The sequence below is a fragment of the Myotis lucifugus genome, unplaced genomic scaffold (genome assembly GCF_000147115.1).
Source record: "Myotis lucifugus unplaced genomic scaffold, Myoluc2.0 scaffold_99, whole genome shotgun sequence".
NCBI lineage: Eukaryota > Metazoa > Chordata > Mammalia > Chiroptera > Vespertilionidae > Myotis > Myotis lucifugus.
In genome coordinates, this window is record NW_005871147.1 from 148,285 (window position 1) to 169,519 (window position 21,235).

Consider the following 21,235-nt stretch of genomic DNA (forward strand, 5'->3'; position numbering starts at 1 on the left):
TTACTATGTAATTCCTGGACATAATGTCCGGGCTCCGTTGTCTGACATTTCTACAGCAGTCCATAACTTTACCTTTCCCAGTCTCATTTCTGCCTAATCCTTTATACTTACACTAGACGCCCGGGGCATAGATATGTGCACAGGTGGATTCTGGATGGCCTTCCACATAGGTGCTGATCACTGCAGGGCGGACAGTTGGGGGGGGTAAGGGCAGAGGGTGGGGTGAGAACTGGATGGAGGGGAGCTATGGGGGGGGGGGGGAGAGGAACAACTGTAATAATCTGAACAATAAAGATTTAATGAAAAAAATAAAAAATAAAAAAAATAATTGACTTGAAGACAGAAAAAAATAAAAATAAAAAAATAATTTTATGGTTGGATCACAACCTGAGGAACTGTATTTAAAGGGCCAGAAGGTTAAGAACCACTGATCTATAGGAATTAGAACTCAAACCCCATCTTTTTATAATAACTACCTTATTAGAGTTAAAAAAAGATAATTGCTAAATATGTTTCCTGAGAACTGTGGGCAAAAATCTGAGATTTTTTTTCTACCACTATTAAGATTTTTTAATTTTAATTTAAATTCTTTAATGTTTAAAGTATTATATAAAACTATTAAGAACTTAAAACATAACAGTTTTAAGAACTCGGGTGTTGAGGCAAACTGTATCCCATCCCTACGTTCTGACAATAGCCTGTGTTTACAAAACGATTTATATGATGTCAATAAAAGACTTCAGTAAAGAACATAAAAAACAACACGTGAATTATTTAAAATCTCTTTAGCCATATTTAGGTCTCATTGGCCTCAAATCTTTTTTGGAACAAGTAAAGGTACAAGTATGCACACAATTATTTTTCCTTACAAATGAGTAAACTCGACAATTTAACTTATTAGCAACAATTCAGTGAGATAATCAATTTTAGAAGTTATTATTCTGGAAACAAAGTGTTTCTTTGCCTTAATTTCTGTTGATGGAATGAATTATCTCAAAGCCCAACCTTTGTTAAATTATCAGAAGTTACCACTTACGCATTCTCTTCATCAAAATTGGCCCTTTTAGATCCAATTTTATAGAAAGAAGGGAGCTGTGGTGGAGCTGACTTCCCAAATCCAGAAGAAGAGCTGGTTGCCCCAAAGGCACTGTGGGACTGTTGTGGGAGTTTTGGTTCTTCCTTCTTTCCAGCACTAATGGCAAAACCTCCAAAGCCAAATCCCCTTTTAGTGCCAGGGCCACCTTTATTCCAGTTCATGGTGTCAATGATTGATCTGTTAGGAACAAGATACATTAATAGAAAATTAACTTTATAAAGTAAATAGCCATTGACTTTATGTCTCTCCCAACCTCTACCTACAATTTCATTCTCAACTTGTGCCTCTTAATTAACTTTAACTTTATACTTCAGATATGCAGTATGCTAACTTCAATGAAATGGTCACGTTTTCTAAAACACTGAAGAAATTTTTATTTTATTGGACTCTCAATCTAAATGGGAATGCAGCATTTAATATCATCCCCTTTAAAAGGATTTGATTGCTAATTTAACATTTGTTAAGCTGCAAAAATACTCCTAAGACAACTAATATTTTGGAAGATCAATTGAAAAGACTTAAGCTCTTAAATTTTATCCTCAAGAGGTTTACAGTCTACCAGGAAAACAGACAAAAAGAAAAACACACAAAAGCCACTAAAACAATCTACAATTAATGTAATGCTTGCTATAACAGAGACTGAGGTGCTATCAGCAATGCTGTCCCAAAATTAACTATTTTCCTCTGGTAATGACACCTCAAAGATTCAAAGAATCAAAATTTAAAAAATAGTAATTTGTAGAAATTACCTGTTATTATCTCTGAAGGGTACTTGTGAACCATGCATTTATTTAGCAAATGCACACTAGAACACTAACTAGGAAGAAACCCCTGTTCATTGATATGTTGCCTTATGTGTTCAGTTAATCCTATGGTTAAGGATTACAAAGAAATTTCCTGAGCTTCAATTCAATCAAATTAAAAACAATATTTTATAGCATCTTATTAGTCTTGGCTCAAAAAAAAAAATGTTTTTATATACATAAGTTTCCTAAGTTTTGTAGAAAAGCAAGAAGCTCAGAAAGCATAAAGGAACAAAATTTAAAACTACCTGAAATTTCCTCTCCCAGATATATAACTTTGTTGATCTCTTTTGCTATGTATTCTACTCTATTTTTGTTGTTGTTGTCGCTAATCCTCACCCCAGGATAGTTTTCCATTGACTTTTAGAGAGAGTGGAAGGGAGGGGGAAAGACACAGAGAGAAACATCTATATGAGACACACATTGATTGGTTGCCTCCAGCACAGGACGGGCATCCAAGGTATGGAACTAAGGTATGTGCCCTTGACAGGGATCCAACTCAGGACCCTTCAGGTCAAAGGCCAAAGCTCTATCCACTAAGCCAAACCGGCCAGAGCTCTCCACTATTTTTTAAGTTGTATACACACACACACACAATTTGAAACAAAATAAAATCATACTGTACATTCAGTTACTGATTTCCTCACCTAATGATACACTATGAACACCTTTGAATATCAATAAATATATTTCTCTACTACTGTTTTATAATGTTGTGAAACATATCATATAGCTATATCTTTGTGTACCCTGATTTTGTTAGGATCCTTTTTTAAAATGCAATTGCTTAGTCAAAGGGAAAATGCATTCTAATTTAAAAAATGTTTAATTACAACTTACATTTATGGAAAAGTGTCCATTACACATTAAGTCAAATAAAAAGGGCATAGAACAAGGTGGACGATATGATTCAACATAATTCAATGTAAAAGCATGTGTAACATATCCAGAAATAGCTGGAGGGCTGTTAATCAAAATGTTAACTGCAGTTACTTGATTTTTACTTTCAAGTTTGAATTAAAGTTTACAACTAATAATAAAAATTAAAATACTTATAATGGGCTCTGAAGCAAATGTGGAAAGAGTTCCAAAAATGGCTCTTTATGATGACGGACCAAGAACAACATGCTCTACTTTTCTGCTTCTCTTCCCCTCCCCCATATATCTTACAGGTTTTGTTAGAATAGCACTTAGTTCAGTTTTAGTATTAAATTTGATTTATGCTATGCCAATCTTCAACCTTAGGCCACTCTTAGTTCCACAGAAGGGTCAAAGTTTGATTCCTGGTTCTGGGTGCATGGTGGTGGGGGGGGAGGGAGGGGGGTAGAGGGGGTAACAATCCATTTTTCTCTCTCTGGAATCAGTGAAAAACATATCCTAAGGTAATTTTTTTTTTTAAAAGAGGAAAATAAGAGCTGATTATATTAGTATCATTTTGATAAAAACTAAAATATAAACAGCTGCACTCCTCCATGAATTATACTCAATTACAATAGAATCTAAGTCAGATCTTTTCACTCCTCTGCTCAAAACCCTCAGATGGTTCCCATCTCCAGCACAGCAAAAGTGAAATCCTCACAATAGCCAAAAAGGTCCCAGTAGTTCTGCTCCCATCCCCAATTCTTCTTTTCCTCCCCTGAGCTTATCTCCTACCACTCCCTCCTTTGCTCACAGCGCTACAGCACATTGGTCTTCGAACTGGTCCTCTGCCAGGCCTTTAACCGGGTGCTAACCTCTGCCTAGAACATTCCTTTCCCCAGACACTGGCTGGGCTCACACCCCCTCACCTGCTTTCAATCTGCTTAAATATTAGGTTATCTGTATCCCTGACCACCCTACTTCAAAATGCAACACCTTCCCATCTTTCATCCCAGCTGTATTTTTTCCTAAGGCACTAATAATCTTCTAATTTACAGTATAATTTATAGATTTATTTCTGTCTCTCTTCCCTCCACTAAAAAGTAAGTTTCATGAGGGCTGGTGGAGGGGGGGCATCAGAGCCTAAAACAGGGCTAAGGAATAGGCACATAGAAGGCATCAATAAGAATATTTCTTAAATGCATGAATGAATTGCAAATGAGGCCATATAATGCCCCTTCTAGGTACAGGAAAACACAATATACCTTTTTTTCACCGCTCAGAGTCTGAACATTAATTTTTGTATGAAACACTTATTGCTCACCTCCTATGTGCCAGAACTGGTCTTGGCTCTGAAAAGTTACAGTGACTAAGAAATAATCTCTGCCTTGTAGGAACTCCGGGGCGTATACAGCGGGGAGAAGAGACACAGAAACATCATTACAAAAAAAAAAAAAAAAAAGCAACATTCAAGGAAGCCAAAGGAAACTGGAGCCTACAGGAGTGAGGGGCAAAAGGGGAATGCTTCACCAAAGTGACAAGGAAGCTATCATTTCCCCCCAAACTCTCGACTAGCAGGTAGTTTCTCTTTATATTATTGGTACGTATGCTTGCAACTCCACATAAATTATTTACTCACATCGGGTAGGCCGCAAAAAAGTTTGTGTGACGATGGCGATGCTAATCACCATCTACTCAAGGCTGCACAAACATCACCCACTTTGTCATTTACTGTCTTGCGATTTGGCAACTTTTGCCGATGGGATCCCCCCGATTTGGAGGCTTGCGCCCGCCAACTGCTGCCGCCTAGGGTCAGAATCCTCCCGGTGGCCATCCCAGCCTCGGAGCTCGGCAACTTGGAAATCTCTTCCGTAGTCGAGGGGGCGGGCGCTGCCTCCGGAAAGCCGCCAACTGGGCCTCCGTAGGAGTTGCGGGAGAAGCGGGAGCCGGGGAGGGCGACCCGGCTCGGAAGGACCCCTCCAGGCCTCAGCCCCGCACTCCCGCCCCTCCCCGTCTTCCCAGGGGCTCCGCCGACTCTTTGTTAACTGAGGCCGCGGTCCCCTGGCTTTCACTAGGCCCCGCAGTTGCCTCCGGTGCGACCAAGGGGTCGCGGCCCCGCGTCCAGACCCACCTCGCGCAAAACTGCTGCAGTAGCGGCGGCAACTACTACCGCCGCCGCGGAGTCTCACGTCCCGGAGTACGCGCGGTCCAGGCCGCGTCCCGCCGCGCTCCTCCTTCTCCGCCCCTTTCGCCGCCGCCACTCGACCCGTTGCTGACTGGGGGAGGGGAGCACACACCTGACATGCGCAATGCAGAGCGCGGGCCGAAGGGCGGGGTCTGGGTCTGCGATTCCCGGAAAGCGCCGCGGGCTCCTGGCCTTAATGCTCCAGAATGCCTTGGAGACCGCTCAGGCCGTTCGACGGGGCTCTGCTGCTGGGTCAGGGGTGTCCATAGCCTGTATACGAAATGGGCCTAGGAGGGGAGAAAGAGTGGCAATGACGAGGAGCCGCCCAAAAATTCCAAGAAAAGGGGCTGGGGCGGAAGCCGCATGTACATAAGACCGTCGATCCCCTAAACGCTGGTCCTTTGCAAATACGACCTGGGCAACATCCCTCCTCGTGCCTCCGGCCGCGTGGTTCCATGGAGCATGGCCACCTTCAGCTTCCGGAGCACCACTTCGGTGTGATGACAACTTGACTGAATCCTAGCGGAGAGGGATGGGATTGGCGAGAGCAGTTCCGGCCCCGGGGCCGAGATTATGTAATTTTCCCAGCAGCCCCACCTCACCTCTGCTGGGCGTAGGTAGGGGAGGTCTCGCGCGGTCCCGGAAGCTGCGTCCCGCCCCTTCGCCGCGCGCAGGCGCGGACGGGCCGCACGCAGTCTACGTAACGGATGGCAGAGGCGACGTGACGAGTGGGGCGGCGTGACTGAGCTACCGGGTATTGCTGTGTCCTAGAGGCATCAGGGGCAGTAAAACCGCGGTGACCGGGCAGGCGGCGGCCAGGCCGCGAGGCCCGTGGGGTAGAGGTGGCAGACGCAGGAGCGCTGAGCCGGTTTCTAGCCCCGGTACAGGTAGGAAGCGGGCTGTGGCGTGTGAGTCGGTGGGGGCCGGGCCAGTCCCAAGTGGTCGCTCTCGAGTTGCGTGGCCTAGCCCGGTCCGGTTTCCCACCCACCCCCCTACGTCAGGCCTGTGGCGACATGCACCGGCCCCCGCCGCTCCTTCTCACTTCTCCCGACTTTCTTAAACCACACAAGCCAGCTTCGCCCACTCCAAGGCCCATGTTCTGTGGGTCTTCCGGATTGGGGCGCTTTTGAACGGTTCTGCGGCACTTCCCCACAGATCTGTGAGCAAATGCCAACCCGAAGGGCAAAGGTAGAGGAAGCTTACAGTATGTAGCAGGAAGAATGGAGTACAGGTGTCAGGATGAATTGATTCTCCATAGTGGGGAATGGACCCTGGTGGTTTGACAGAAGCAACCACCTCTGATTGGTCCTCTCGTCGGGTTCTAACACAAAACGCGTTTTCATTCAATGTGTGCGTGACTTCCAGAAGTCTGGCCGTTGTCAGAAAGGCCTACCCAGCGGTTGACCCCTTTGGCGGTCGAATGACCCTTTCACGGGGGTCGCCTAAGACCATCCTGCACATCAGATATTTACATTAGCAATTCATAACAATGGCGACATTACAGTTATGAAGTAGCAACAAAAATAATTTTATGGTTGGGTCACAACATGAGGAACTGTATTTAAAGGGCCAGAAGGTTGAGAACCGCTGGAACAAGTAATGATTTCCCCCACTTATTCCCCGCTGGTTTTGTGAGTCCAGACCCAATCTGAGAGGCTGCCGAGTGAGCTTGCAGGAGGTAATGAAACCAGACTTGTTAGTGTTTGTGTTCCCTGCCCAGGAGTCTCATTCAGGACCGGTGGCCTGGCAGGGAATTGTGCAATTGAGAAATGAATTGACAGGTGGAGCAGAGAGACCTGAAAGGGAAGACCAAGGCACAAATGGCTTGGATAATTTTAACCTAAATAACCTAGAAGGCTCTATGTTACAGTGCTGAGTTATCTTAGAAATGCTTCTATGGTGTGAACATTCTATGTGGAAATCCAGCTTGAAATGATCAGACCTTTTGGCAGGCAATTGACTGTGTCAGTGTTAACTTTTATTTGCTTCTACTTGAAAAAGTTTAAACCAGATCTGAAAAGAAAAACACTAAAAACGAAGTTTTTAAATCTTAAAGAGTGTTCATAAGGCACAGGGGAAGGAAGTAATGGGACCTAATATTTATTGCGTACCTTCTGTGTGCCAGGCACAAGTCTGTACTGCCCACACTACAGCCGTGATGTAGTGGTATCTCTTTTTTATAAGTGGGGAGCAGGAAATTTTAAGTAATTAACCCAAGATCATATGGTTGGCAAATGGTAGAGCTGACATTAAACCAAATCTAACTATACCAAATGCTTGCTATTTTTCATGTGTCTTCTACTTTTGACTGTCTATACTAATAAAAGGGTAATATGCTAATTAGACTGGATAGATGGACAATCAGGCCCGCAGGGAAGAGCAGTTAAGGGCAATCAGGCAGGCAGGTAGGTGAGTGGTTAGGCGCCAGCTGTCCGGATTGTGAGAGGGATGTCCGACTGCCGGTTTAGGCCTGAGCCCGCAACCCAGGAATGTGCCCTGACCAGGAGTCGAACTGTGACCTCTTGGTTCATATGTCGATGGTCAACCACTGAGCCACGCTGATAGGGCAATGCTGATAAGTATAAGTCTTAAATCTGTCAGATCTGTTTTCCTGTTCATTCCCAATACCACTGCCAGTTCAATCGTGTGCTTTTTTCTTTTTAAAAAAAATATATTTTTATTGATTTCAGAGAGGAAGGGAGAGGGAAAGAGAGATAGAAACATCAGTGATGAGAAAGAACCATCGATCGGCTGCCTCCTGCACACCCTCCACTGGGGATAGGGCCCACAACCCAGGCATGTGCCATTGACCGGAATCGAACCTGGGACCCTTCAGTCCACAGGCTGATGCTCCATCCACTGAGCCAAACCAGCTAGGGCCGTTTTTTTTTTTTTTCTTATCTAATTATTTCAACCACTTAATTTTTCCTGCTTCAGGTGCCCTTTTCCAGTTCACCCTGTGTATGAGCTGTCAGAGATAGTGTCATTCTCCTAAATTCTTTAGTTGATTCTAATTATTCAAACTTATGAGTGTGGCATTTAAGTAAAGATCATTATGATCTGGTCCCTGTTGGCTTTTCCAGCCTCATTTCCCCCTCTTGAGTCTATAAACCCAACATCCTATCAAACTCCTACAATATGTTATTTTAGGCCTTTATGCATAACTATTCTTCCATCTGCAGTGCCTGTTCTTGCATGCAGAAACCATGCTTTTTAATTTTTTAAAGAACTTTTTCTTTTTATTACAAAAGCACATCATAGGAAAATTAGAAAACATAAAGAAAAATAAGGCAAAATGCCCATAGTCCTACCATACAAAGTAATTATTATTTATATGTAGATGTATATACATCCTTCCAAACTATTTTGTTTACACGTATTCGCTTCTAAAATAATATGGATTCTAACTTCATTTGTAACAATTTTTTAAAAAATATATATTTTATTGATTTTTTACAGAGAGGAAGGGAGAGGGATAGAGAGTTAGAAACATCGATGAGAGAGAAACATCGATCAGCTGCCTCCTGCACACTCCCCCACTGGGGATGCGCCCGCAACCAAGGTACATGCCCTTGACCAGAATCGAACCTGGGACCCTTCAGTCCGCAGGCCAATGCTCTATCCACTGAGCCAAACCGGTTAGGGCCATTTGTAACAATTTTTAATGGACAAAAAGTAAATTTGCTTTTTGTATATACCCACGGTTTAACCAAACAATTTCAAATTTTCCACTACTATAAGTAATACTGTAACACATATCCTTGAAGCTGAATTCTTGTGCAAATTTACAATTATTCAGGAGTTATGTTTTACTCTCTTGGCTTAATATCTGACATGGTAGTATGTTCAGTGAAGGTACATTTATTTAGATATCGTAGGATCATTTTATGAAAAGCAGTAAAAGCCAGAGTTCTTATATTATTCTGCAGGACTTGCTTAGCTTTTGATGGTTATTGAATCCTTAGGTAGCAAAAGTTGCATTTCAGAAAAATGGCCATGATTTTTATGGAAAGTTGAGACAAGGGAGACCATTTAGGAAAATACTGTGGTTCTTCAGCAGGTGGTGGTAGCTTAGGTTATGGTGGCTTTGAGAATCAAAGGAAATACCAGGATTTGGTGGCTGATTAGATTTCAAAGGGAAAAGAAAGTGAGAAGTTAGATATCTTGCTTTTTTTCAGTAAGTAAGATTGGGAAAATGGGGTTAATATTAATATAAAAATAGAGATATTCAGGTACCTGTTGATTTTGAGACAGTTGTAGAGGAGGGATTTGCAGACTGAGATGTGGACTATTTTTGTACAGCCTGTGAACGAAGAGTGTTTTTTCCCATTTTAAAAGGTTTTACAAACTTTTTATTTTGTGTTAGTTTCAGGTGTACAGCATAGTGGTTAGACAATAATATACTTTACAAAGTGGTCCCCCCAATATTTCAGGTATGCACCTGGCCCATATATAGTTATTATAATACTAGTTATTACGGGTGGGGTCCCTCTGCCTGGCTGGTGATCGCCCAGTTCCAATTGAGGCTGATGGGGGTTAGCTGGCCCAGGAGGGAACACGGGAGGGCTCCAGGGCATATCCAGCCCTCTCGCCCAGGCCCTCTTGCCCAGTCCTGATTGCCGGACCCCAGCAGCAAGCTAACCAACCGTTGGAGCATCTGCCCTCTGGTGGTCAGTCTGCATCATAGCGACTGGTCGAGGTGTTGACCAAAAGTTTGACAGATCAGTCAGACACTTAGCATATTACGTTTTTATTATATAGGATTATTGAATATATTCCCTATGCTGTGCTTTACATCCCCATGACTATTTTTGTGACTACCAATTTGTAGTTCTTAATCCCTTCACTTTTCCCCTCAGGCCCAACTCCCAACCCCCCCCCCCCCCCCCCCAAAGACTTTGGCAAGTATCAGTCTGTTCTGTGAATCTAGGAGTCTCTTTCTATTTTGTTTGGTCATTTATTTTGCTCATGTATTGTTTTCATTACCACCAACAGATAAGTAGTTGCATCTCATTCTTACTATATCCCTCCCCAGTTCCTATATAAAGTTTTTCAAAAAATGCTTACTGAATGCACAGTGTAAAAGATTTTACAGATAATTAGTGACAGAATCCAGATGAGAACATAGGCCTCTTTACCCCCACCTCATTGTTTTTTGTGATGCTTTCTAAAATGAATAATATTGAGAGAAAAGTAGGAGAGTGTCATAGGTATATCTTTTGTTTCCAAATTTGATCAGTGTATAGAGTAGCAATCCATTTAGGTTTTGTGTGTTTTTTTTTAAGGTGCCATGAAAGTCTTCCTTGCTTTCTGTGTTGTCCTTTTGGTGTTCGGGAGTGTCTCTGAAGCTAAGTTTGATGATTTTGAGGATGAGGAAGACATAGTAGAGTATGATGATAATGACTTTGCTGAATTTGAAGATGTCACAGAAGATTCTGTTACTGAATCTCCTCAACGGGTGGTTACCACTGAAGATGATGAAGACGAGACCACTGTGGAGTTAGAAGGGCAGGATGAAAACCAAGAAGGAGATTTTGAAGATGCAGATACCCAGGTGAGGTTTTTTTTATTGATTTTTCGGGAAATTAGAAGGATGGGAAAATTTTTAACTAGCACTTTTCCCAGACTTTAAAAGTAAGACCCAGATCTAGGGAGATGTTTACTCTCTGGTATCTTCATTTTTGTTTAGTATGTGGAGTTCTTCTAAATGTTTTGTGGTGCTTTCCCACCTTTCACATTGATGGAAAAATGAATTGTCTTTCTCCTCTTTGGAAAGCATGGGGTGGGGGGTTGGAAGTGATAGAGGATGGATTCTGTGTGTGGATGGGAATTATATCATTTCGAACTCAGGGTTCAAGAGCATTGGAGAGTCATTTGTTAAAAACATGTAATATCTCTGTGTTCTGTACTTGTTGCTAACATGTTCTATTTTCCTCTACAATTGTTGCCTTCAAAAAAGAGATATAATTGCTGGTGACATGTGTAGAGAAAAACAGATTGCTGCCTCATTTTTGTAGGAGGGAGATACCGAGGGTGAGCCATATGATGATGAAGAATTTGAAGGTTATGAAGACAAACCAGATACTTCTTCTAGCAAAAATAAAGACCCAATAACAATTGTTGATGTAGGTATACAGGATTCTAAATTCCAAACTAACCAACAAAATATCTTACTGTTATTAATCCCAGAAATATAATTAGTGACATGTAGCTGGTGTTGATATAATAGTGGTAGCTATGAAAGAGTTTGACATCAATTCTTCTCATAAAACTCCACACCTATAGAGGCAATCCCTGTGTTTTTGTTCTAGTCCTCATAGTTTTATTTATTAAGGAATGATGAAGATGATAGCTATTGGATTTATTTTGGGGTGGGAGTCAGAATCAAGTTTAATACAAAGGGCTTTCCATCCTTTTATCCTACTTGACTGTCTTCACATTTCCTTAAAGAGTCTTTTACAAAGCCAGCCTGGAAAATCAAAATGGGCATGTTTTTCAAAGTATAATCATATTTAGTGACCGTTATTTAAAGTATCTACTTCTGTTTATGGGTTTTTTCGTTGTCCTTCATTCCATTAGTTAGACTCCATCCTTCAGCCTCAACTAACATTAAATGGAATAATTGTTTTTCTTTAGGTTCCTGCACACCTCCAGAACAGTTGGGAGAGTTATTATCTAGAAATTTTGATGGTGACTGGTCTGCTCGCCTACATCATGAACTATATCATTGGGAAGAATAAAAACAGTCGCCTTGCTCAGGCCTGGTTTAACTCTCATAGAGAACTTTTGGAGAGTAACTTTACCTTAGTAGGTAAGTTAGGCTAATAGAAGTCCTGCTGTGGGCTTGGAAAACATCTAATAAGAACTGTTTATTCCCCTCAGTATAAGTACCTAACTGCTTTCAGGGACTGCCAAAGAGGGTGCTTTTTAATTTTCTTTCAAGGGATCCTGTTTTTGTTAGGTTTTATATGCTGAATAAATTGTATTTATGAAATGATTTTCTCATCTGCTATTAATCAACATTTGCTAAAGAGCAATTGTTTCAAAACATTTGGATAAGAGTCTGGCTGAAAGCAAGGAATTTTAACATTTTAAGTAGCTTGATAAATACTTTCAGTTCATCTTTTAGAAATTAGAATTCTCTCAGGTTCTAGGCACTTGAGTTTCTGATCCACTGAAGAGGTGTGTACACTGAAGTACAGGAGAGGAGCCCCTGCAGTTGTATAGTGTAAAGAGTAAGGTGGACTTGCCCACCTTCAACTCTGTCTGGCATTTAACACTTTGTTTACCTTTAATAGGAAACAAGTATGCATCTGCTCTGCTCTTTAGCAGACTGTTTACGTGTTGTGCTAGGTACTTTGCATATATTGTTTCTCATTTAAACTTTGTAACAATACTGTCAGTTGGAAAGTTTCTTTTTTCCTAAGGAGGGGACTGAAATCCAGAAATGCTATTTTCTTGCAACCATGATATATTTAAACTTAGTATACATGCTTTCAAATTCCATGCTGTCTCTGCTGTACCATATTATTTCAGAGTACTTATTCACCTGGACATTAGGAAAATAATAAGCCGCCTTTAATGCCTTCCACTTCCTCTCATGTGTTTTCATTTGGTGTGTCAGTCTTGCTTTACCTTGTGAGGTTCAGCACTTTCTTTCGTACATTTAATTAAATGAAGTGAGAGAATGGTTGGAATTTTAGCTTTGTCTAGATCTAAAATACAGCTCTTAAACCACTGTTATTTTGCTGTTGAAAAAGCAAACTTGGTCAAAGTTAAGTCATACACATGGTGAGGGAGTGTTAAATAGTTTGTAGTGATGGTATTTTTTTTTATTATTCATTATATTGGGAGTATTTTTTTAAAATATATTTTATTGATTTTTTTACAGAGAGGAAGGGAGAGGGATAGAGAGTCAGAAACATCGATCAGCTGCCTCCTGCACACCCCCTACTGAGGATGTGCCAGCAACCAAGGTACATGCCCTTGACCGGAATCGAACCTGGGACCCTTCAGTCCGCAGGCTGACGCTCTATCTACTGAGCCAAACTGGTTAGGGCAGTATTTTTAACTTTGGGGAAAAACATTTAAACTGATTTTGCTCCATTTTTTATCTACTCTTAAGAAACTTATACTGAAGCTGACTGTCTAACGAACAAGAACATAGTAGTAATGCTAGAGTATGATTTTTTTATGGAGACATTAGAGTTTTAAAAGTAAAAGGAACAATGCCCATCTGTTGTCATGTATGTTCAAAGGAGAGTTCTATATGATCTCAAAGTATTGCCACCCTAAAACTCTGATCATTGTGGGGTGAGAGTGGAGGAGGGAGTGGTAATTAGGCCTCAACACTTTTAGGGAATCACATTAAGTGGTTTACTCCTAGGGGATGATGGAACAAACAAAGAAGCCACAAGTACAGGAAAGCTGAACCAGGAGAACGAGCATATCTACAACCTGTGGTGTTCTGGTAGAGTGTGCTGTGAGGGGATGCTTATTCAGCTCAGGGTAAGTAGGGAATTTCTGGTGCAATGTATATGTCTTGTATATGTCTACCTTTTGTTTTTTCCAGCATGATTCAAAATCCTCTAAGTTTAGTGTCTTCAAGGAGGTCTAAAAGTCATCTTCTACTACTAACTGGCAAATGTCAAGTATATTTCACACATCTGATTCCCTCTCCAGGGTCTCTTCTTTGTAGTAAGTGGAGGTTACAGCTGTTCTCTCTCTTTTTTTTTTTTTCCAGTTCCTCAAGAGACAGGACTTACTGAACGTCCTGGCCCGTATGATGAGGCCAGCAAGTGATCAAGTGGTATGTATTCTTCTTGCTGTTTTTCTCTGTACAGATTGAATTCTTAATTTCTTAGAGCTTATTCTATTTATTGTTTAGATTCCGTTTGGAGTTACTGACAACTTGTGTATTTTGTCAGAAAATGGGCCCTTCTCTATTTGCACAGATCATTGTCCACTCAGTGTGTAGCTGTGGGTGGAGGTGCGTGTGATTAGGTCAGTCACCTGGATAATGTCTCTTTTGATTAATAGCAAAGTCAGCTGATTAGGGACCTTCTGCTACATAACACAACAGAGTCATGGGAGTGATATCCCATCATTTCACAAGTCCTGTTCCCATTCAAGGGGAGTATGTACGTATACACCAGGGGAATCTTCGGGGCCATCTTAGAAATAGGCCTATCACAGAACCTAACAGGTGAGTTTTGTTTGTTTTTTTGTTTTTGTTTTAATAGCAAATAAAAGTAACCATGAATGATGAAGACATGGATACCTATGTGTTTGCTATTGGTACTCGGAAAGCCCTGGTACGACTGCAGAAAGAGATGCAGGATCTGGTATGTTGACTATTATAACTCAAACATACATAGAAATTGTGCCTAATTATTACATAGATGTTCAGCTTCAGAGCATAGCATAAATAGTCACTTTGAAATAGGTCAGTACATATTCTCTTGAGAAGAAAACGTCTGTGCTTAATAAAATGTCACATCTTACTTTCAATTACTTCTTCCTCTAGAGTGAGTTTTGTAGTGACAAACCTAAGTCTGGAGCAAAGTATGGACTGCCAGACTCCTTAGCCATCCTGTCAGAGATGGGAGAAGTCACAGAGGGAATGATGGATACAAAGGTAAGTGTGATGGAAGGCATATATTTGCAGACCTTGGCATTTGCAAGGTACTCTCCCTAAAACTCACGCTGTACAACAGCGGTTCTCAACCTGTGGGTCGTGACCCCTTTGGGGGTCGAACGACCCTTTCACAGGGGTCGCCTAAGACCATTGGAAAACACATATATAATTACATGTTGTTTTTGTGATTAATCACTATGCTTTAATTATGTTCAATTTGTAACAATGAAATTGGGGGTCACTACAACATGAGGAACTGTATTAAAGGGTCACGGCATTAGGAAGGTTGAGAACCACTGCTGTACGAGTTCTTCATTTATGACAGTGTATTGATTATGTGTTCCTTTCCCAAAAACACTCTAATTCTTTCTTTAAGCAATAGATTAACTTGTCAAAAAAAATTGGTTAGCCGAAACCGGTTTGGCTCAGTGGATGGAGCGTCGGCCTGCGGACTGAAAGGTCCCAGGTTCGATTCCGGTCAAGGGCATGTACCTGGGTTGCGGGCACATCTCCAGTGGGAGATGTGCAGGAGGCAGCTGATCGATGTTTCTAACTCTCTATCTCTCTCCCTTCCTCTCTGTAAAAAAATCAATAAAATATAAAAAAAAAATTGTTTAGTGAAGAATTCTCTCTAAATCCAGAGCAAATTGTTCCTAGGATTGCTGATGGCTTTTAGTTTTTTTTTAAAAAAGGACTACAACTTTTATCTTTATCACCATGTCATTTAGTCTATTATTTTAGTTTCAACTAGTGTAAGAGAAGAGGGATGTATAGAGAGCCATGTTTTTTTTCTGTTGGTTGTACAATGGTAACAGTACATCTTAATATCATAAAAATGTAGGCTAGCTCAAAGACAGTTATAAATGTAAGTTCAAGGTGATATGTTCATGAAGAATCTCCTAACCCTACCAGACCGCTGTACCGATTTTTCGGTAATTTCCGAATTTGCCGCTATACCGCTGTACCTAATTTTCGGTACTTTGCCTAGACCTATTTTCTACAATGTCTCCAAGTTCCATCGTATTCTAACCACTTGTTTGCATGTAACTAACATTTTTCTAGATCATGTTGGTTTTTTCTCTTTAATGCTCAGGAGCCCAAGTATAGGGGACAGTTAGGTTCAGGGCCTCAGGTCTGGTAGGGCTAAAATTATTTAAGATTTTATCTCCATGCTTTTATTCTTATTTAGAACATTAGTTTGAGACATATTTTCAGCTGCTCAATAAGAATATTTAAGCATTGGTATTACTAAAGAAAAGGTACAAGTTTCATTATAGAGAAATTCCTTATCTTATTTAAATTTAATTTTTTAAAAGCTTTAGCCTTAATGACATTGTACAGTAGCAAGGAGGACTGAAGAGTAAATATCTTTATGAAAAAAGGGAAATACATCAACCTACTTTAAAATATAATAATTTTCTCTATTTCAGATGGTCCACTTCCTTACACACTACGCTGACAAGATTGAATCCGTTCATTTTTCAGACCAGTTCTCGGGTCCAAAAATTATGCAAGAGTACGTATGAAATAAAAATACTGAATATGATTTTCTTCTTTAGCTTTCTGTGTTGAAACACCTGCAAGATGCTTCTGCAATTTCCCTTACCATATGAGTGAGGGAAGTTCATGACTCCCAAGTTTCCTTTTGCTTTGACTACATGCATCAGGAAGGTAGTTGGAAACCTATGGGAGATAAGCCTCCCCAGTTTGCATGTGTCGCTGCACGTGTGCACCATGCACTCAGTGACGTGAAAGAGAATCTTACAAAATGGCTCATATAAGAAAATGCAATTGCTACTCTCTGTCCTTTGTAGTCTATGTTCTTTTTTTTCCTTTTTTCAATTTATGATATGAATCTGTAATGTTTGATTGATTGCAAATCTGGCCTTTTCTGGATTCTGTTTTTGTATAGTGGATGCTTACATTCTTTCCTAGTATATTATCAAACACGTTAAATACCCATAGTAATATTTATAGTAATATATTTCAAATGTATGTATTCAGGGCTTGAATTTGTTGTTTGAATTCCGATTTGTTGTTGTATGTTCCCGTTTCAGGAGAACATACTTATTTAAGTTCACCCTTGGTGTAGAAATGGTTCTGGCCTAAATTTTTGATTAAGGGTTACTCTCTCATAGGCTGTGGAGTTGAGTACAATTAAAAGCCATTCTGGATTTTTATTGTGTGTCAGAATTACTCAGGTCCTTTTGCCTTTAGATGGTGTTGCATCATCCTTGCCTTGCTTAACTCAATATCAACACTGTGGGCAAAATACCACATTATGGTAACTGTGGAACCTTTTGGGGTGGGGGAGAGGGGAGTTGATAGTCAAAGGTTACAAGGGAATCTTTGGTGAGTCGGAACTAAATTATATATGCTATAGTTGATGATTTCTAAACTTATTCTAAGCCTGGCTCAAAAATAAGATACTTCATTATAGGAAGGAAGATAAAATAGGAGTTGGAAATAGAACATAGAAACTCATCAAAATAAGCAGAAATGTTATTTAAAATATGGGCCTCTTACTTAAATATAGGCTTATTTCTGGTTCCCCAGGTGAGATGGAATTTATCTTGCCTGGAGGGGATATCACTTGGAGGTGTTCAAGTATAGGATAAAGGTCACTTGGGAATGCATTCATCAGTTAGGCAAGTGGATCAGGTGACCTGTAAAGCTCCTTCAGGCTATGAGATTATATTTGACTATGGGATGCCAAGCCAAATACTATGCTGATTAATTGTAGGTATCTATTCATCTAAGTGAACTGGGTAATTTATATGCGTAGAGAATATCTTTCTTGTGTTCTTTCTAAATAGCCTTTTCTTTCATGACAGGGAAGGTCAGCCTTTAAAGCTACCTGAAACTAAGAGGACACTACTGTTTACATTTAATGGTAAGTATCCCATGTCCTGTCTGGGTTCTTTGTTTTCTGAGAGATGACCTTAAGGAGAGTATTGTTCCCTCCTAAGTGACAGCTATAAAAAAAACTATATTAGCCCTAACCCGTTTGGCTCAGTGGATAGAGAGTCGGCCTGCGGACTGAAGGGTCCCAGGTTCAATTCCAGTCAAGGGCATGTACCTTGGTTGCGGGCACATCCCCAGTAGGGGGTGTGCAGGAGGCAGCTGATTGATGTTTCTCTTTCATTGATGTTTCTAACTCTCTATTCCTCTCCCTTCCTCTCTGTAAAAAAATCAATAAAATATATTTTTTTAAAAACTATATTATTAGCCCTAGCTGGTTTGACTCCGTGGATAGAGCGTCAGCCTGCGGACTGAAGGGTCCCAGGTTAGATTCTGGTCAAGGGCACATGCCTGGGTTGCAGGCTCAATCCCCAGTGTGGGGCATGCAGGAGGTGGCCAATCACTGATGTTTCTTTCTCTTTCTCTCTCTCTCTCTCTCTCTCTCTCTCTCTCTCTCTCTCTCTCCCTCCTCCTACCTCTCTGAAATCAATAAAAATACATTAAAAAACAAACTATATTAAAACAAACCCCATGCCTTCTTATTGCTGTTGGGTTTCTTCAATAAGAGATCCTTGTATATACTTTAATTTATATTTTCTGTTGCATTTTAGCTGCCTAAGAAAAAAGGAGTTTATTAATTAAAAAAAGAGAGGGAGTTGGCAACTCAGAAGTATTAATGCTCTGTTAAATCAATAGGAAATGGCTTTGTTTTCCAGTGCCTGGCTCAGGAAACACTTACCCAAAGGATATGGAAGCTTTGCTACCCCTGATGAACATGGTGATTTACTCTATTGACAAAGCCAAAAAGTTCCGACTCAACAGAGAAGTAAGACTGCAGCCTTTATCATAAGTTGGCACCTGTTATTTTTTTCCTCTGGGGGAATCATCTATCGAGGATTTCAGTGATTGTTATCTTTGCTACTTTACTTGAAAGTGTTAAATGGGAGTAGTTTTATGAAAGAATACTAAATGGGCTTTTGCTTCTGTTGAATTAAAATGGATTTCTTATGAAACTCTTTGTTTCTTGGGGAAAGGGCAAACAAAAAGCAGATAAGAACCGAGCTAGAGTGGAAGAGAAATTCTTGAAGCTGACGCATGTGCAAAGACAGGAAGCTGCACAGTCTCGGCGTGAGGAGAAGAAAAGAGCAGAAAAGGAGCGGATCATGAATGAGGAAGATCCTGAGAAACAGCGCAGGCTCGAGGTAACACCAACTTTTCTTATTACTGGGGTAAAACTAAGATTTATAAGGATACCTATTTGCACCAGATTGGCTCTTAAGGTAATTTTGTGGAGGAATGTACACAGGCTAAAAGTTTAGCATTTTCTCAGTACTTGGGACCTTCAGTTAGTTAGTGGCACTTGAAGAATAGGGCTTCAAACCATGTTAGAGTGAGTCTGATCCTGGAGAATGATATGAATTACCCTATCCCCCCTGCACAATCTCATTTTGCAAGTTAAACTATCATCTTTTAAGCCAAATACTTACTGAAGTAGAAAGTAGGAATTTTAATAGAAGCCAGCACATGTACCCTATGGTTCAAATAAACTTGTTTTATAACATTTCTAATTTCATTATAGAATTAGAGACTTATGATATTATTTTTTTGTATTTTTGGTGTCTATTTTGTACATAACTAGATTTTCAAACTTAAGAGCTTTTTAGATTGTGGTATATTATGTTTCAGATACCAGCATGTTCTCACATTTTTGTGAAGTAAGATACCATAGTCCAGCTCTAAAATTTTAAATCTTATAAATGCTGATCAGAAAAAGAGGAGAACAAAGTTCTGGGTGATGTGGCACTTTAGTTGCCTGTAGAGTCATTAAAGCTGTTGAGCCAAGTGCCCAGGATACCACAGGCCTCCTCTCATCTTATCATTTCTCATCATTTTTTCTTTAGTTTAGTTTATGGGAATTTTTCCTCTGAAAATAGAGCTCTGTGTTTATGTAACCTTCTGTATAAATAAAAATGGCTTTTTAATAAATACACTGGAACAATCTACATGGAATCATTAATAGATAATGCCTTTCATTTTTCTATGAAAAAAGTTTTCTAGTTCTTTCCAGGGTTTGAAACTACAATAGGTTTAAGAAAAAGGAGGGCCCAGAACTTAAGTCAGAAGTGAACTAACCTTAATTCTACCATGTAAAAATAAAATAATCCTTTACACAACTCTCATGCCTAAAGGTAATCACTGTTACCTTTTAGCTTATAACTAAATATAGCTTATTTAGTTCCCCAACTCTATATATGTTTAGTGTGCATACAGGGATCAACCAATGAGTGCATAAATTAGCAGAACAGCAAATTGATGTTTCTCTCTCTCAAATCAATTTTTAAAAAAAGATCTTATGCTTTTCTGAAATGAAGTACAAATCCTTGGTAAATTCATGTAATTGTTATGTTGAAAGTGCACCTAGTGTTTCCTGGGTATAGGAAAAATCAGACCAGACTAACAAAGCCAACTTAAATATAGTATTTAGTTTCTGATTTGATATTGTAGTTACCTTTGCTTCATTTCAAGTTAATTTTTGTTAACCAATGTAGATATTAGCAATTTTTATAACTATCTTCTGGAATGTTGTTTATAGTACAAGTCTAGGTTTTTGAATAATATTATAGGCAGTATTCTAGTTTTGATTTTTTAAAAATCTGTGCTTAGAGCTTAGTTTGGATTATCTCTGTCTGTCTGTCTGTCTCTCTAGGAAGCTGCCTTGAGACGTGAGCAAAAGAAATTGGAAAAGAAGCAAATGAAAATGAAACAAATCAAGGTGAAAGCCATGTAAAGACATCCCAGAGATCTGAGTCCTGCTGCCACCTATAAGCTCTGTATTCACAGGGAGCGTTAAAAATATCAGTCCATTTCTCATCTGAAAGTTTAAGCACTCCCAGTGACTGAGAAATCCTTATTTCATCATCTGTTCTGTTTTTGGTTTGGAATTTACGGAAGTTAGAAATACATAGGAAGGACTCTGTTTCAGTAATTTTCTTCCAGATAATCACATTATTTTGATTATTTTACAAAAGGAATGATATATGAACTCTGTAGTTTTAAAATTCTTTTAAAATTATAACATGAATCATCAGTGCTTTTAGTGCTATTATATTTGAAGAAATATCATGAGTTTATAGATAAACAATTAGATTATTGCTTTTTGTTTAAACTAGGCAGTTGAAATGGCTATAAAGAATGACCCTAAACCAAGATTCCACAAATAACAATAAACATTGCTTGTTTTCTTGTGTGTCTACATTAAACTTGTAAAAAAATAAAATTTAGAACACTATCTGTGGTGTTGAAATTTCAGGGACTCAGAACAGTGTAGTTCACTCTATCTGTTTTGTAGGTGGAGGGTGCTGATGACAGTATTATAGGGTATCCAGATTTTAGGGTACTGACATGTACTGGAAAATTCTACAGATAGTACAGGAGCACAGTTTTCTCCTTACCTGATACCATAAGCTAATGACATTGTGAATGCTGTATTTTAAGTGGTTGTATGTTTTTCTTGAGTTAAATGCATGAAAAATTACCTGCTTCACCTAGAGTAGATCAGTGGTCTACGTGAAGTCGAAGATGTTTTCCTTCTTGGTTGCCTCACCCTATTGGATGTTCATGGAGAAGTTCTCTGTGTTGTGGCTGTGTCCCTTTGCTTCTCCTGCTTTTATCTCTTCCACAGCTGAGGCTGGGTA

The 21,235-nt window shown here is 39.9% G+C and overlaps 2 protein-coding genes across 5 annotated transcripts in view; one reads left to right on the forward strand and one right to left on the reverse strand.

Moving 5' to 3' along the window:
- The window catches only part of DDX42 (DEAD-box helicase 42), a 36,561-nt gene extending 31,080 nt beyond the window's left edge, over positions 1-5,481 (reverse strand). Inside the window, exons 1-3 of one of the 4 annotated variants that reach the window (XM_023756754.1) lie at positions 5,312-5,481; positions 5,055-5,229; positions 1,037-1,273 (exon numbers count right to left, since the gene is read on the reverse strand). In XM_023756754.1, the coding sequence (XP_023612522.1) occupies positions 1,037-1,257 (221 nt within the window). In that variant the 5' untranslated portion in view covers positions 1,258-1,273; positions 5,055-5,229; positions 5,312-5,481. The other 3 variants (XM_014458680.2, XM_006092155.3, XM_006092156.3) reach the window with 3 other exon arrangements.
- A 156-nt stretch (positions 5,482-5,637) lies between these two features.
- CCDC47 (coiled-coil domain containing 47) lies at positions 5,638-20,829 on the forward strand. The gene is made up of 13 exons (XM_006092153.3): positions 5,638-5,829; positions 10,228-10,496; positions 10,960-11,067; positions 11,579-11,753; positions 13,329-13,450; positions 13,686-13,751; positions 14,185-14,286; positions 14,469-14,579; positions 16,010-16,095; positions 17,414-17,472; positions 18,257-18,366; positions 18,575-18,742; positions 20,248-20,829. Exons 2-13 carry the CDS (start codon positions 10,233-10,235, stop codon positions 20,326-20,328), a joined length of 1,452 nt encoding a protein of 483 aa, XP_006092215.1. The 5' UTR covers positions 5,638-5,829; positions 10,228-10,232; the 3' UTR covers positions 20,329-20,829.
- The last annotated feature ends 406 nt before the right edge of the window (positions 20,830-21,235 follow it).